Below are 12,722 nucleotides of genomic sequence, written 5' to 3'. Positions count from 1 at the left end.
TCCTAAACCCTCTCAACTCCCAACAACTATATGTAGTAGATGTACGGTTCAAGCAACAAGGTGACAATTTAGACACCAGGTAGGATGATTATGAGACCTTTGTTCTTCCTCAAGGTCAGCAATGATGCGCTCCAACTCTCCTCGCTCTTCCTTTTCCACTGACTTGAGTATCTGAGCAGGACTCTGTGGCTGACTCACAGGTGACTCTCCTCCCAGGGTCTGACAATACTGCTGGATAAGGGCATGCTCATCCTCTCTAGAGCAATAAAACAACACAGATAAAGACAGATCAGTAAAACATTTATTATGTGAGCAAACATCATTGCCAAGCTGCAGGGTTTTGTTTGTTTGAAAAAAGACTAAGAGAACAGGAAATAAGCCTAAAAGAATATACTGCAAAAAAAACACATACAATGCACAGGAAAAAAGACTGATCTGCAGTAGTGTAAAACACCAGTTAACTTTAATGCATGCATAAAGAAGAAATGCTGCTGGTGGTTTGAAAAGAAATAGTGAAAGTAAGAATCAGAGATAGGACAAATCAAAGATTTGAAATGCCTTAAAAAAGAATAAGAAACAGACAATCTATCTAGTAGTTTCTTGTGACATTTTTTATGTTCCTTAGGAGGTAATTTTGTTGTGCTCAATTTACCTAATAAAAATAAAGAGAAAAAATCCTCACGGAATTCTCCAAGACGTCACTGAGTAATGTCATATCAAGCATCTAACACTGTGCAAAGCACAAAGGGACTGACAATGCTGCAAAAATAATGCCTTTGGTTTTATGGAATTTGTATTATGTTTCCAGGGTTTTTCCTCTGTTTTGATATACACATGAGATACCCTTGAGATTCTTCAAGAGTAGCAGATCTCCTCCTCCTTACAGACTCAGACATAAAAATAAACTGTAACACTGTGGTCCTCCCAACTTGCATAGAAATTACCTTCTGGTAAGGAGATACTGAAGTCCTGACACTTTCAATTATGCTATAATGTCCCAACGAGTTTGCTTTTGCATAGGTGTGCCTTTCTTTCCCAGCTACAGGCTTTTTCTTTGTAAGTCAGATGGATGGAAAGTGAAGGATACCATATCCTAGAAACAGTTCACTTGCTTGCTTACTCAAGAAGGATAAATCTACAGCAGAAATTCATATACTATCCATGTTTTTAAGAGAGAATTTGCTACAACAGTATGAATGCTGAAGAAAACCCTCCTTAAATTCTCCTCTTTCCTTGACTACAATACAGAGACTGTATACCTTATGATACTGTGAAATAGTGTTCCTACAAACTTTATCTGAAAGACCTTCTACAGCTAAAGCACGGTCAACTTTGAGAATCCAGGACTCTGTTCTGCAGAATTGGTTGGAGATGGCAGTCACCAACCAAAATAAAAGCACGACATCAAAATAAATTCTTCACCTTTTCTTGCTGGTTATTCTCCTCAAGACCTTATGTGCTTTGAGAAAAAGCTAGAAGTATATAAAGTCCTTCAACAGCAGACTGTTGTTCCTTTTCAGTATGTCACCATAGTAGAAAGGAGCAAAAACGTTGTCCCAGGAGGTCACACTTGAAAGAAGTACATCTCAAAGGAAAAGAACACCCCAACAAGGAAAGCCAAGGAAAATGGACTTGGAAATATCCTATTCTCTTTGTCGATATATATTTTCAAGAGGTCTAATCCAAAATAATCATTATGATGCACAGTGAAAGCAAAAGGCAAAAAACATTGCATATAACTTCCCTTGCATAAAGACTAGATCATGCAAAGAAAAACTTAATTTCCTGACAGTCACTTTTCATCAGTGTACTCTCTAATTCAGAAAACTGATTGTTATATTATACCTCAGATAGTGAGATATAGGTATTTATGAACCTCCTTCACTGATCATTTTTATTTTTTGTGTAGTCTCATGCTAAGCACCATGCTTTCTAGTCCAAATAAAGTTTACCTTGACCTATTGATGCTATGAGAAATATTAAAATAACATTCAAGGAGGTATACCAAAATATACTACTTATATCATGTCATTACACTAACAGGATTTACACTCTTGTCCTATTTTCCTTTTTTTTGTCTTTTCATTCTACTACACCATCATTTGTCACATTGTGAGGCATAGCTTTCTGTTAAGGACTTTTTTTTCCTATCTACAAATATTTTTTGTTGAGGGAAACATGTTTTTAATAGAAATTTACTTTTTTTCACATACTTTTAGGGGAGCAGAGGGTTAGAAAAGCTTAGTTAAGGAGACAAAAGAATCATAATGACATATCAACAGGTTAGTTAAAAACTAAGAAATTTCTTTGAAGAAACTTTTCTTAATCAAATGGCATATTGCAGAGCACTCATGTAAAAAAAAAAATCATGAACTTTAATGATTTCCAAACCAGTAATCACCTCTCAAATGTTCCAAAGAATATCATAAGAAAATGAGACTTTGCTCATATAGGTTTACAGTAGGGGCATCTGGCCAGACAAGAAAGTAACTTTATACCCAATGATACCTTCTGGTTTATTTGCATTTCTTTTAATGCATGCCTTTATTAATGTAAAAACTGAAGTACATACAAAATTCTAAAGAACTGCAGTTTGAAGGTTGGAGTTTTTTGTTCTCCAAATCTCTGTGTATTTTGTGTAACAGTCTCCTTTTGACAAAACGACTGTGACCCAAATTCAGAGATCCCTCTCATGTTGGTACACAAGTTCACCATACTAATTAAGGTCATTTTTATAGGTGAGCAGGGAAATTGCATTAAAATCAACATATAACTTAACAATTAAAATTAAGCATATATACCCTCTTTTACCACTGAGGTGGATGGTTGTTTTGCCTTTATATAAGAATAGACTCATTAATTGCAAAATAAACAACTCAAATGGATGAGCATTTGGTTGCCTTCAAGTTTTCAGCTTTCCTGCCAAATGGAAGTATGTTTGTTCTTTTTTTTAAAGGAAATCAAAAGGGAATATTTTGGCTGCATTTCTCTCACTGGTGAGCATACCAATGACAGAAACACAGCAAAGCAGTTACATATGAAAAAAGGGTTATTAGTTATGTAAATAGAGTTAAACAGGAAAGAGAAAACATTTAAAGATAAGTCACATATGCTTGTCTGAAGTAAAGTATTTTAAAACTCAAATTGTTTGTACATTCATAGGTAGAATAATTTCATGATTAGATTTTAAAGCAGATTAGATTTTATTGAGATTAATAGCATTTTATAACTAAAGCTGAACACGAACAATTTCTGCTTTCTCTTAAAAAAATATCGATGACATTCACTTGGGGCAGACTCCATCTACACTGATTTAACAGAACCAATTATACAGTGATGTTAAAATGCTGACATATATCTACATTTAAAAAAATCATTTAATTAATCAGTAATTAAAGGGGTTCTATGCTTTCCAGGTTAATCAATGTATTTTGATGAAAGTTATTACAATAAAGATGACACATAATTAAAAAAATGGCACTGATAAAAATTAATGTAGGACTATGTTCATATCCCAAAGCAGACAGAAAACTGACAAACAAACAAGTAGCAGTAGAACTGAGTTGGCTCTGAAAAACCTTCAAAAATAGAGATTTTTTCTTTTTTTAATGAGAAAACTGTCTTGGGAGTTAGCACAAGCTTTTGACACACTCTGTTGTCCACTTTAACATGGAATGATTTATTCTTTTTTATATTACGATAAAAGAAGCAAATTAATATAAAATAGGAGCTATAGTACTGTGACTTTTTTCCAGTCGCAGGAAATAGCCTCACTTTTGAAGCAGAATGTTTGAAAAATGTAGAGTTCCCTTAAAACATCAACTGAACATCACCAATATCTACAATTGACCCTTGGAATAATGAAAGTTATGCAGGCATCCTTGGGGACATGATTACTAGCTACTTTCAGTCAGACCAAGTCCTATGTCACAACTTACGAAGATTGTGCCATGCATATAATCAAAAGTTGTGGCAGCCTCAATGAGTTACTTACACGCTTCCTGTAGTAGAGCTACTGTCCGTGAGGAAGGAACCATTGGTCCTTTCCATCTGGGCAAGCCTGAAAGGCAGGGAAAAACCATGACTGTCAGAGAACACACTGCACAATTTAAATAGAGGCAGCACGAAGATGAATTCTACTTAGAAACAGCTCAGATATGGTAATCTTGGTATACATTAATAGGAATAAACTCCTACATTTTGTGACAAAAACCTATAATCCAGAGAACTTTCACGAGAAACTTGTGCTATGATTAACTAATTCTACTTGCCAACCCACTAAGAACAAGATATTTTTTATCTCTAGTATAATTATAATTAGCATAACCACAACTCCCATAGTAAAATTAGTTAAAGAGATGTTTCTGCAGATGGTTTTCTTTTGGAATTTTATAAAGCTGGACTAACAAAAGAGGATGAATACTTTTTAAATATAGCACAAGCAATGTCTGAAATGATACTTGGCAAATAACATAACATTGTGGACAGACAAATCCCGGAAAACACAAACCCCAGTGTAATTACAGGGAGTCATTGCCTACGGTTCCTTGTTTGGGAAGCAATTAATCTAAAAGGACTGAAATATTATATTTATCTCTAAGGCCATATAGTTCTTTAAAATCAAAGCAGAAATCTTATCTACTGAAGTTTCTAGGTAAGATTTACCTTATGTACCTAAGATATATACATAAAAATCCAGGAACACTCAATGCTGCGCACATATATTGGACTGCACTAAATAAGATAATCTTTATAGTGAAGAAAATAGCTAATTTCACATATTTTTGCAAGTGTGTTATGCACTATTATAATCATCATCAAACTTCTTTCTGAAAGCAGTAAGGTACTCTGGGAACTCTGGTATTCTCTTTTAGCACAGAGCAGGCTTAGACATCTGTACATTTGTTAATGTTTCTCTGGGTTGAAGGAGGAAAAACAAAAGCACACATATAGGATGAAGTTGTCTTGATTACCCCATCCCATCATGGCTTGGGTGGGATGTTGTGCTCCAATAAGGGAGGGAAAGGAAGGTCAAGTTCCCAAGTGACTCAGGTCATCTCTGCTCTGGGACATTTCAAAGAGATCTAGGTTCATGGTAACAGGCTTACAAGTCACTTTGAAATGCTGCTTAGCTCAGCATCTTTTAACATAGTTTTAAAAATTAATCTTCATAATCTCTTTGTCATATAGGGACGTAGTAGAAATCCCAGAATTTTTCATAGAGGAAAACTTGTCCTGAATCTCTAAGCAAGTAACAGATGACCCAACCCACAAATGCGGATTCCACCGTTATGCTTTCGATCTCCATTATTTAGTGAAGATTCGATTGGAACACTGTGTGGAACCAGGACACGGCATGATCAGTGAGTAAAGGGAGATAGGAAGGGAACTCTACAGTTGCAAAGAGCACTCAAAGCAAGAATGGAACTGGGATTGTTTAGTTTGGAGAAAATGAAGCTCATAGTAGATCTTATCACTCTCTACAGCAACCTGAAAGGAGGCTGTAGCAAGGTGGGGATTGGTCTCTTCTCCAGAGTAAGGAGTTATAGGATAAAAAGAATTGGCCTCAGGTTGTGCCAAGGGAGGTTTAGACTGGGGATTAGGAAAAACTTCTTCAATGAGAGGGTTGTCAGAAAGTGACATGGGCTGCCCAGGGAGCTGGTGGAGTCACCATCCCTGGAAATGTTTAAAAGTTACGTAAATGAGGTGCTGAGGGACATGGTTTAGAGATGGGCTTGGCAGTGTGAGGTTATTAGTTGAACTTGATGATCTTAAAGCTTTTTTCAATCAAATAATTCTATGATTCTTGAATAGGTCTTTGGTTTTTTTTTTTTTTTAGAATCTTGAATAGTTTTAAATAGCTTATAGTAACCGATATTTTTTTAAGTTTGTGATTTTGCTAATCACTTTCTGCACATGGCAAGTGCGGATTTAGCTTTGTATTCTGAAAGAAACCTGAGCAGACCTTGGTCCACTGTCAGCAAGTCTAATCCAGAGCAGAACTGACAAGCACTGAGGAGAAGAGGGATAGCAGGTCTCATAACTAGAAGTACTGAGATGCATTGACAGAATAGACATTTTATCATGAAAGGACTAAGGTGACCCCATAAAAGCCAGAACATACACCATGTGTAATTATTAGATGCTTTGCTGAAAGACCATGGTAACAGATATCAACCTATTACAGAAGAAAATGAAGCCCTGGATCAAAAATCCAAGATGGAAAAATTATATGCTCAATAATTACAGTTTATCTCAAATGTTAAAAATTAAGAAACTAAAGATTTAATGCATTTATTTTCATTAAATATGAGTGTATTCAGAAGCTAATGATTTAAAAGCATATGACTTACTTCTGAGTACAGAGAGTTATAGCTTTTTAAGAAATGTCATACAGCCAGTAGAGGATATTAAAATCTGCAGGAATCAATCACAAAATGCAGTGTACTGCTGCAAAACTGTGCATCTCTTACCTAGTAGCATACTGCTCTATCCTGGAGTGTGTGTCATCATGAAACAGCTGTGGAGACTGGGAAGGACTAGTTTAAAAAAAAAAAATTAGTAGTGTCTAAAGCCATTAATGACACAGACAATATTATTTTTAAAGTAAATTAGATTGATGACAAATATATAAATTCACAATATTGCCACGGGGGTTATTGCTTTGAGTCAGTCATGCCCTATAGGGTCATGCACATCAGATTAGTTGCAACTGAGTTATAAGCAGACAACCAGTGTATTAAGTTTTCCAGACAAAGGGGTTCTGGATACTCACTCATATTGCTCTGGCCACATACTGATGAGAGTGATAGGACTGTAAGGAAGACCAAAAAAAAAGAAAGACAATAAAAAAGAGCGAAAGAAAGAAAGGAGGAAAGAAAAACAACTATGAAACAAAAAACTTTAGTGCCATTTAAAGCAAGAGAAAGTTGGAAAAATACAAAATATTTTAACCATGAACCCACTCTATTATTTGAATTGGCAACAATTGATGCAGAAAAGAGACAGAAACGGATACTGCCATATGAAGAGACAGAAGACTGAGTTATATACTTAATTTTGTTAAATAAATTGTTTTTAAAATACCGCAAATTAAGGTTATTGATTTAACTACAGTTCACAAACGATCTTTAGTTCATCTAAAGTCTACTCAAGTATTGGAGATTTTATATTAAACTAACTAGAAAATATATTTACAAAAAACCAGAAATCAGGGGAAAAAGCCTCCACTGTAAGTCAAAGTTATCAATGCTTGTTTTCCTTCTGAATAAAAATAAATACATATTGTGTTACACTCTGACACCTGAGTAACTATTTTTTCATTTAAAGGAATGTATTACTGAGTTTTGACACCTGCAGGGATAGAACCAATACCAATAGTTTCCTCAGCATGACGCTGACAATTTATGTGTATATTTCTCACATGACTGGACCAACAGAGTTTTATCCTGACCTGTGATTACAGTTTTGACATTCCAATTGGCACCACTGGCAAACTTTCATTAAACCAAAGCAGCTTTGCTTTCTTGTCTTGGTGGCACTTGAAGATTGCTTCAGTGGGCAATGTTTTAACATGTGAATGTGTGGTTGTTTATCTAGAAGCCAGGCCATCAATGATGTTAGTTTTCATATGACTTCTGTTTCTTAAACCACTGTTGAGTAGGTATTGTTTGTGTGTTGCAAATAGAATGCATAATCCTCTGGTTGTAAAAACAGTGCATGGACAATGGCACTGGGCTGTTGCATGCAAACAGAGCATGTATGTTGCAGCTTCACATTTGCTGTCACTAGGAACATGATGCTGTACTCAGGCAATATAGTACTGCAGACTCCTGGATGTCGAGGGGAGTCAATCTGTGAAACAACTTCTAGCAGTCTGTCAACACATTTTAATTCCGCTTTTTTGAAAGTGTCCTTTGCTGACAACTAAATAGAGTATTTTTGCCAGCACCCTAAGTAAGACCGTGGAGATGCTGAGAGTGCTCTCTTTTATTAGGCCATCTATATTTCTGAAGCTTGTAAGAACCTAATTAACTCAGAGATTTGTTACCTCAAGGATTCTGATGTAATAAAATAACTAGTGCAGTTCCAAAAGCACAGTCTCCTCAAACCTACATGTGTTCTCTCTAAAACAGCCATTCAGGCCCTTCCAACATTACCTGCTAAGTCCATAGCTTTATGATAAAATGCTTACAAAAATAAAACATAAAAAGATCAGTAAATAAAGCAAAACAACTCACAGAAAACAATACAGCATAAGGCTCTACAAAGGCTGTTGGTTATCTCTCAGCGTTTCACCTTTTTGTTTTTATTAGAATTAGGTCAGTGACCCCAGAAGTAATTAGTCTATAAAGAAGCTTACGTCTCCAGGTTGTCACCCTCCAATACTGTTTGCACAGGTAGGTAGCCAAGTCGGGGATGCTTTGCAAAATACTTCTTTGACCGGAACTTATTCTTCAGCACCTTCGTGAAGTCCCGTACATCTTCCCCAGATGTTGTCTTAAAAAGTTACAAGAAATTAAAATGAACATTGTTAAATGGCACTGAGATAAATGTGCTGCTACTGTCCTGAAAAAAAAGGTACAAAGAACAACTTCAAAATGTTAATGATGTTACAACTGCCCTTTTAGTGTCCTGAAATTTGGTACAATAACAATGGTAAGGCATCTACACATTCTCTTCTACTGGAATAACCAGCGAGGTTTCACATTCCCAGCAATAAATGCATTGCATTCACCAATTACTTTATAAATTAGAGGGGGGGAAAAAAAGGAAACAGGTTCAAGTCTTAAGCTTTTTTTTTCTCAGAAAAATAAAGAGGAAAATCATTCTGCCAGATGCATGGGGATATTCGTAGCTACTGAAAGCAATCTTGACAGTAATATTCATACACAAACCTTGTGACTCACTGTACAGACAGAAAAACCTTGTATTGGCTCTGCTGAAAAAATACAGCTGACAGTAATGGTTTGTTTAAAAAAAACAACACACCAAACAACTAAACACATCCCTCTGTATTCACATGTGCCACAAAATACTCACTGCCTCTCATTCTATACTTAAACTGGAAAACAATGAGCTGGGAGTAGTACATGTTAAAACCATTCTCTGCTGAAAGAGCTCATTTTTTCATGAGCATTTTCTCAAGTTACCAGATGTCTTCCTACAGGACTCTGCCTCAATCTATATATTTCTAGGGCCAACCCCCCCTCCCCCCCCCCCAATGAAGTGACAGCCATTGTACAGGTGCTGTTCAAAGGCAGGCATGATAAGAACAATTAGTGCCTGAAGTAATAAACTTACAATCTGATTCAGCTGCCTCCTTACTATCACAAGACAGTATAAAAATTAGCTAGAAGTGTCTTCAAGTCTAAATTTAAAAGTTAGGTTGGCAACTCCCACCTTCTCCTAGTAGCCTTCTTTACAAGACCCCCATTGATGCAGTCTCCTCCAAAACTGACAAGTGCTTAGCCCTGTCCCTCATTTCCAGAAGAAATCGTGTTCTTTGGAACAAAATTAAAATTGATGCAACTGCTTTAAAAAAGATATTTAACTGGAAATAATCACAAAAATAATGGTGACATTGCTTTGCTAATACTATTCAGTTAACTTCTGCTACAAAAGCAGGGATGCAAGCAAAATGTAGTCATAAAATACAAGGTGAAAATGGCAACTGGGAGATCCGAGTGAGGAAATAACAGTATACAGTATGCCTTTAAAAGATATGTGCTTCCAGACTGTACCAAGTACTTAAACAGAACAGTCCTCATCACATGTAGCAGTTACTTTTAAGCATTTCCTCCTGCAACTGCAGTAAGGAAAAAGAGGCTATTCACCTCCTGTGTTAGCTGAAGATTTGCAACAGCTTCTACAGCTTTCCAGCCCAAACCCTGTAACAAACCACAGATGATATTTCTGCACCCTCTGCTTTCGGAAAAGCTTGTTAACATAAAAGGATGCCAAAATGAGTGGATATCCACAGGCAAAACAGAGTGAAAGAATTTTCAGTTTTGTTATTTTCTTCCATTAAAGAGAGTCTTAGAAGCAGGGCAGGCAAACTATTCTCTGATTTTCTTCTCTATTGTCAAAATACTGAAAATACTTCATATTCACCTATGTATTTTAATGGATGTGTAGTCTATGCAGTTACAAACTCTCCAACACAGATCTGATGAGCGATAAAAATTGTAGACAATGAAACTGATGTTGCTAAGTGTATCTCATATGTGGCTTTAATAAGTAACAAAAAACTGAGCAAATCTGGAATTAAGAGATGTTTGAACTCCTACTTCAGCTAAATTCAGGGAGGGCTCACAAAAATAATTCTCAGAAAGCCTCTGCTGCAATCACTACATCATCCAACCAGGGAATGTGAGGCAGCCCAAAGCACTGTATGTTCTCACGCAACAGTAACTCTAGCAGATGGAACTCTGTCCTAAGTCCAAAGTATGAAAGTTTTAGTACCTACCTGCTGCAGAAATAAATGTCTATTGAGCTGCCAAACTTTTCCTCTGGTGTATTCTTTATTTGGTATGACAGTCTGACTCAGTTCCTTGGAAAAACTAATATGATTGTATACTGACTGAGGACAATAAATACAAACTAGAGAAATTTGAGCAGATTTGGAAGAACGATTTTAACTTATACATAACTAAGATATAACCCCTATAAGTACTTTTTGTACGTCTTGTGCACATTACCACACTACACAATTCAATCGAAAAATATGCCAAGAGAGATGTACTATAGTATTTTACTTTTGAAAAAGAATAGCACATTCTGCACAGCAGTGCCTGATCTACTTCATTAAAACCAATAGGTAGCTTGTAAACTTCCGTACATAATGACTTCTTGATTATTTCCAAATAAGTCAATAGCATAAAGATCATCATAGTTACATAACTACTTCAAAAGCAAAGAAAGAAATCCTTTCCTTCACTGAAAAATCCAGTCAAAAGACCATACTTTAAAACTCAATTGAAAATCTCAGTGCAGGAAGAAATAACTAAGATCCATGGCTGGCGTACTTATATAAGTAAAAAACTATCTGTAGCAGAAGGTCTTAAGGAGAAAGACTCTAACAACTGACAAACCAGCATTAGCACTCTTCAATATACCAGCCAGGCATAAATGGAGTCATAAGTCACTAACGAAAACCAGACAAAATTTCTTGTAAATCAGTACAAATTTAAGAAACTGAGATTTACATGGAAAGTAGTGGAAAAAATATAATATGTTGAGACATATTTTTCATATGTAGGTTTAAAAAACGGTTGGTATATATTTTTAATACATTAGAAATAGAACAAGTTTTTACTGGGAAAAGGCATTATCAAGAATGTAATAAACCAGTTGTAGAGCTTTAATTAATACACAACATAAGAATGGAAAAAAATAAGAATATATAAATATATATTATGATTAAATGATAATACTTATAAATATGCATAATTCTTTTCTGCTTTTTAAAAAAATAAAGCAATAATGAAAGTCCAATTTCCCATTCCTTTCTCTGCCTCTACCTATGTAAAATGACTAGTCTGCACCTAAGTCATCCTTTTAATTACATTTCTTATACTCTCACACAAAACCAAAGAGCTGTTCCAATAGACACACAGAAACTGATTCCCAGAGGCTATGTGAACTTCGTGAATGAATGCTGTCATTAACCCCAATCAGACATTCACAGGATACGAGGAAGCTGGAGAAATGAACACATCCAATACCTGTACCATGAGCCTGACAGTTCTTGATGAAAAACAAAATTCTTAGACCTACATATGGTAACAGCTCTGATACGCACAGGTATGATGACAGCTGCATCTTAAAGCAAGTGTCCAACAGGTAGCTCTGGGAAGCTGGGAAACTCCTCTGAGAAGGATTGGGATAAACAGGCAGATACACAGATGTTTAAGTACATACATTTGATCCCATTCAATGAAGTACTCACACTTTCAAAAAGCATCTCTCAACCCTCGATAGAGACAAGATATCACAAAAATTAGGTTATTAAGGGTATAATAACCATATTTATGGCTGTCACTTCCACATCAGTGACGTTTGCACTGTATAACACCATGGAGATGACCCCTCTGTGACAACTTTCAGATAAAGACACTTCATAGCAATTTCTCACCACGAGGAGGAATTATGAATTGTGTGTTTATATTAATTTTCTCCAATGAAATCAAGCTGTGATTTCAAGAGTAACTAACTTCCTTCAGATTTTAACAGCATTTTACAAATTAAGCTGCAAAAGAGTATCAGACCACATTAGCCAGCTACCTGAGCAACCGTTAGAGTGAGACCTAGGGGAAAGCATATTTCCTACCTGCTAGATATCAAAGCCTACTCTGACCAGACAGCTGTTCTTCTGAAGGAAACGAGCTATCTCTGAACTCCACAGCTGGAAACAACGTTCTGCATGTAAAATAACCAGATTCATCATTCTTGATGGTTTCTTTCATCTCCCCCACAGAACAATCTCATTTTTATAACAGTGAAGCATCATGCTTGGTGCACTGATAAGCATGTCAAGAAACCACTGACTTATGTCGCTTTGATCCTTACAAAACAGAAACCTTGAAGGCACTATTGCAGATAAGCTTTATTATGCCTGGAAAAGTTTCAGTCCAGGGTGAACTATCAGTCAGCCAATAATTTCTGATATCTTGCCTATCATGTTCTGAGCTCTTTCAAGGAAATAAAATTCTGGTCATCTG

The 12,722-nt window shown here is 35.9% G+C and overlaps 1 protein-coding gene across 12 annotated transcripts in view; it reads right to left on the bottom strand.

Annotated features, from left to right (window-relative positions):
- UTRN (utrophin) overlaps positions 1–12,722 on the bottom strand; it is a 367,525-nt gene that overhangs the window by 14,848 nt on the left and 339,955 nt on the right. For 11 of the 12 annotated variants that reach the window (XM_061991642.1, XM_061991644.1, XM_061991649.1 and 8 more), the window contains 5 exons: positions 8,363–8,499; positions 6,776–6,814; positions 6,474–6,539; positions 3,995–4,060; positions 98–256 (listed from right to left, as the gene is read on the bottom strand). In XM_061991642.1, coding sequence (XP_061847626.1) covers positions 98–256; positions 3,995–4,060; positions 6,474–6,539; positions 6,776–6,814; positions 8,363–8,499 — 467 coding nt within the window. The remainder of the gene's footprint in view (positions 1–97; positions 257–3,994; positions 4,061–6,473; positions 6,540–6,775; positions 6,815–8,362; positions 8,500–12,722) is intronic. The other variant, XM_061991648.1, reaches the window with a different exon arrangement.

This window comes from Colius striatus, chromosome 2 (assembly GCF_028858725.1).
Source record: "Colius striatus isolate bColStr4 chromosome 2, bColStr4.1.hap1, whole genome shotgun sequence".
NCBI lineage: Eukaryota > Metazoa > Chordata > Aves > Coliiformes > Coliidae > Colius > Colius striatus.
Note: the sequence above shows the minus strand (reverse complement) of the source record. Positions and strands in the feature narration are given on the sequence as shown.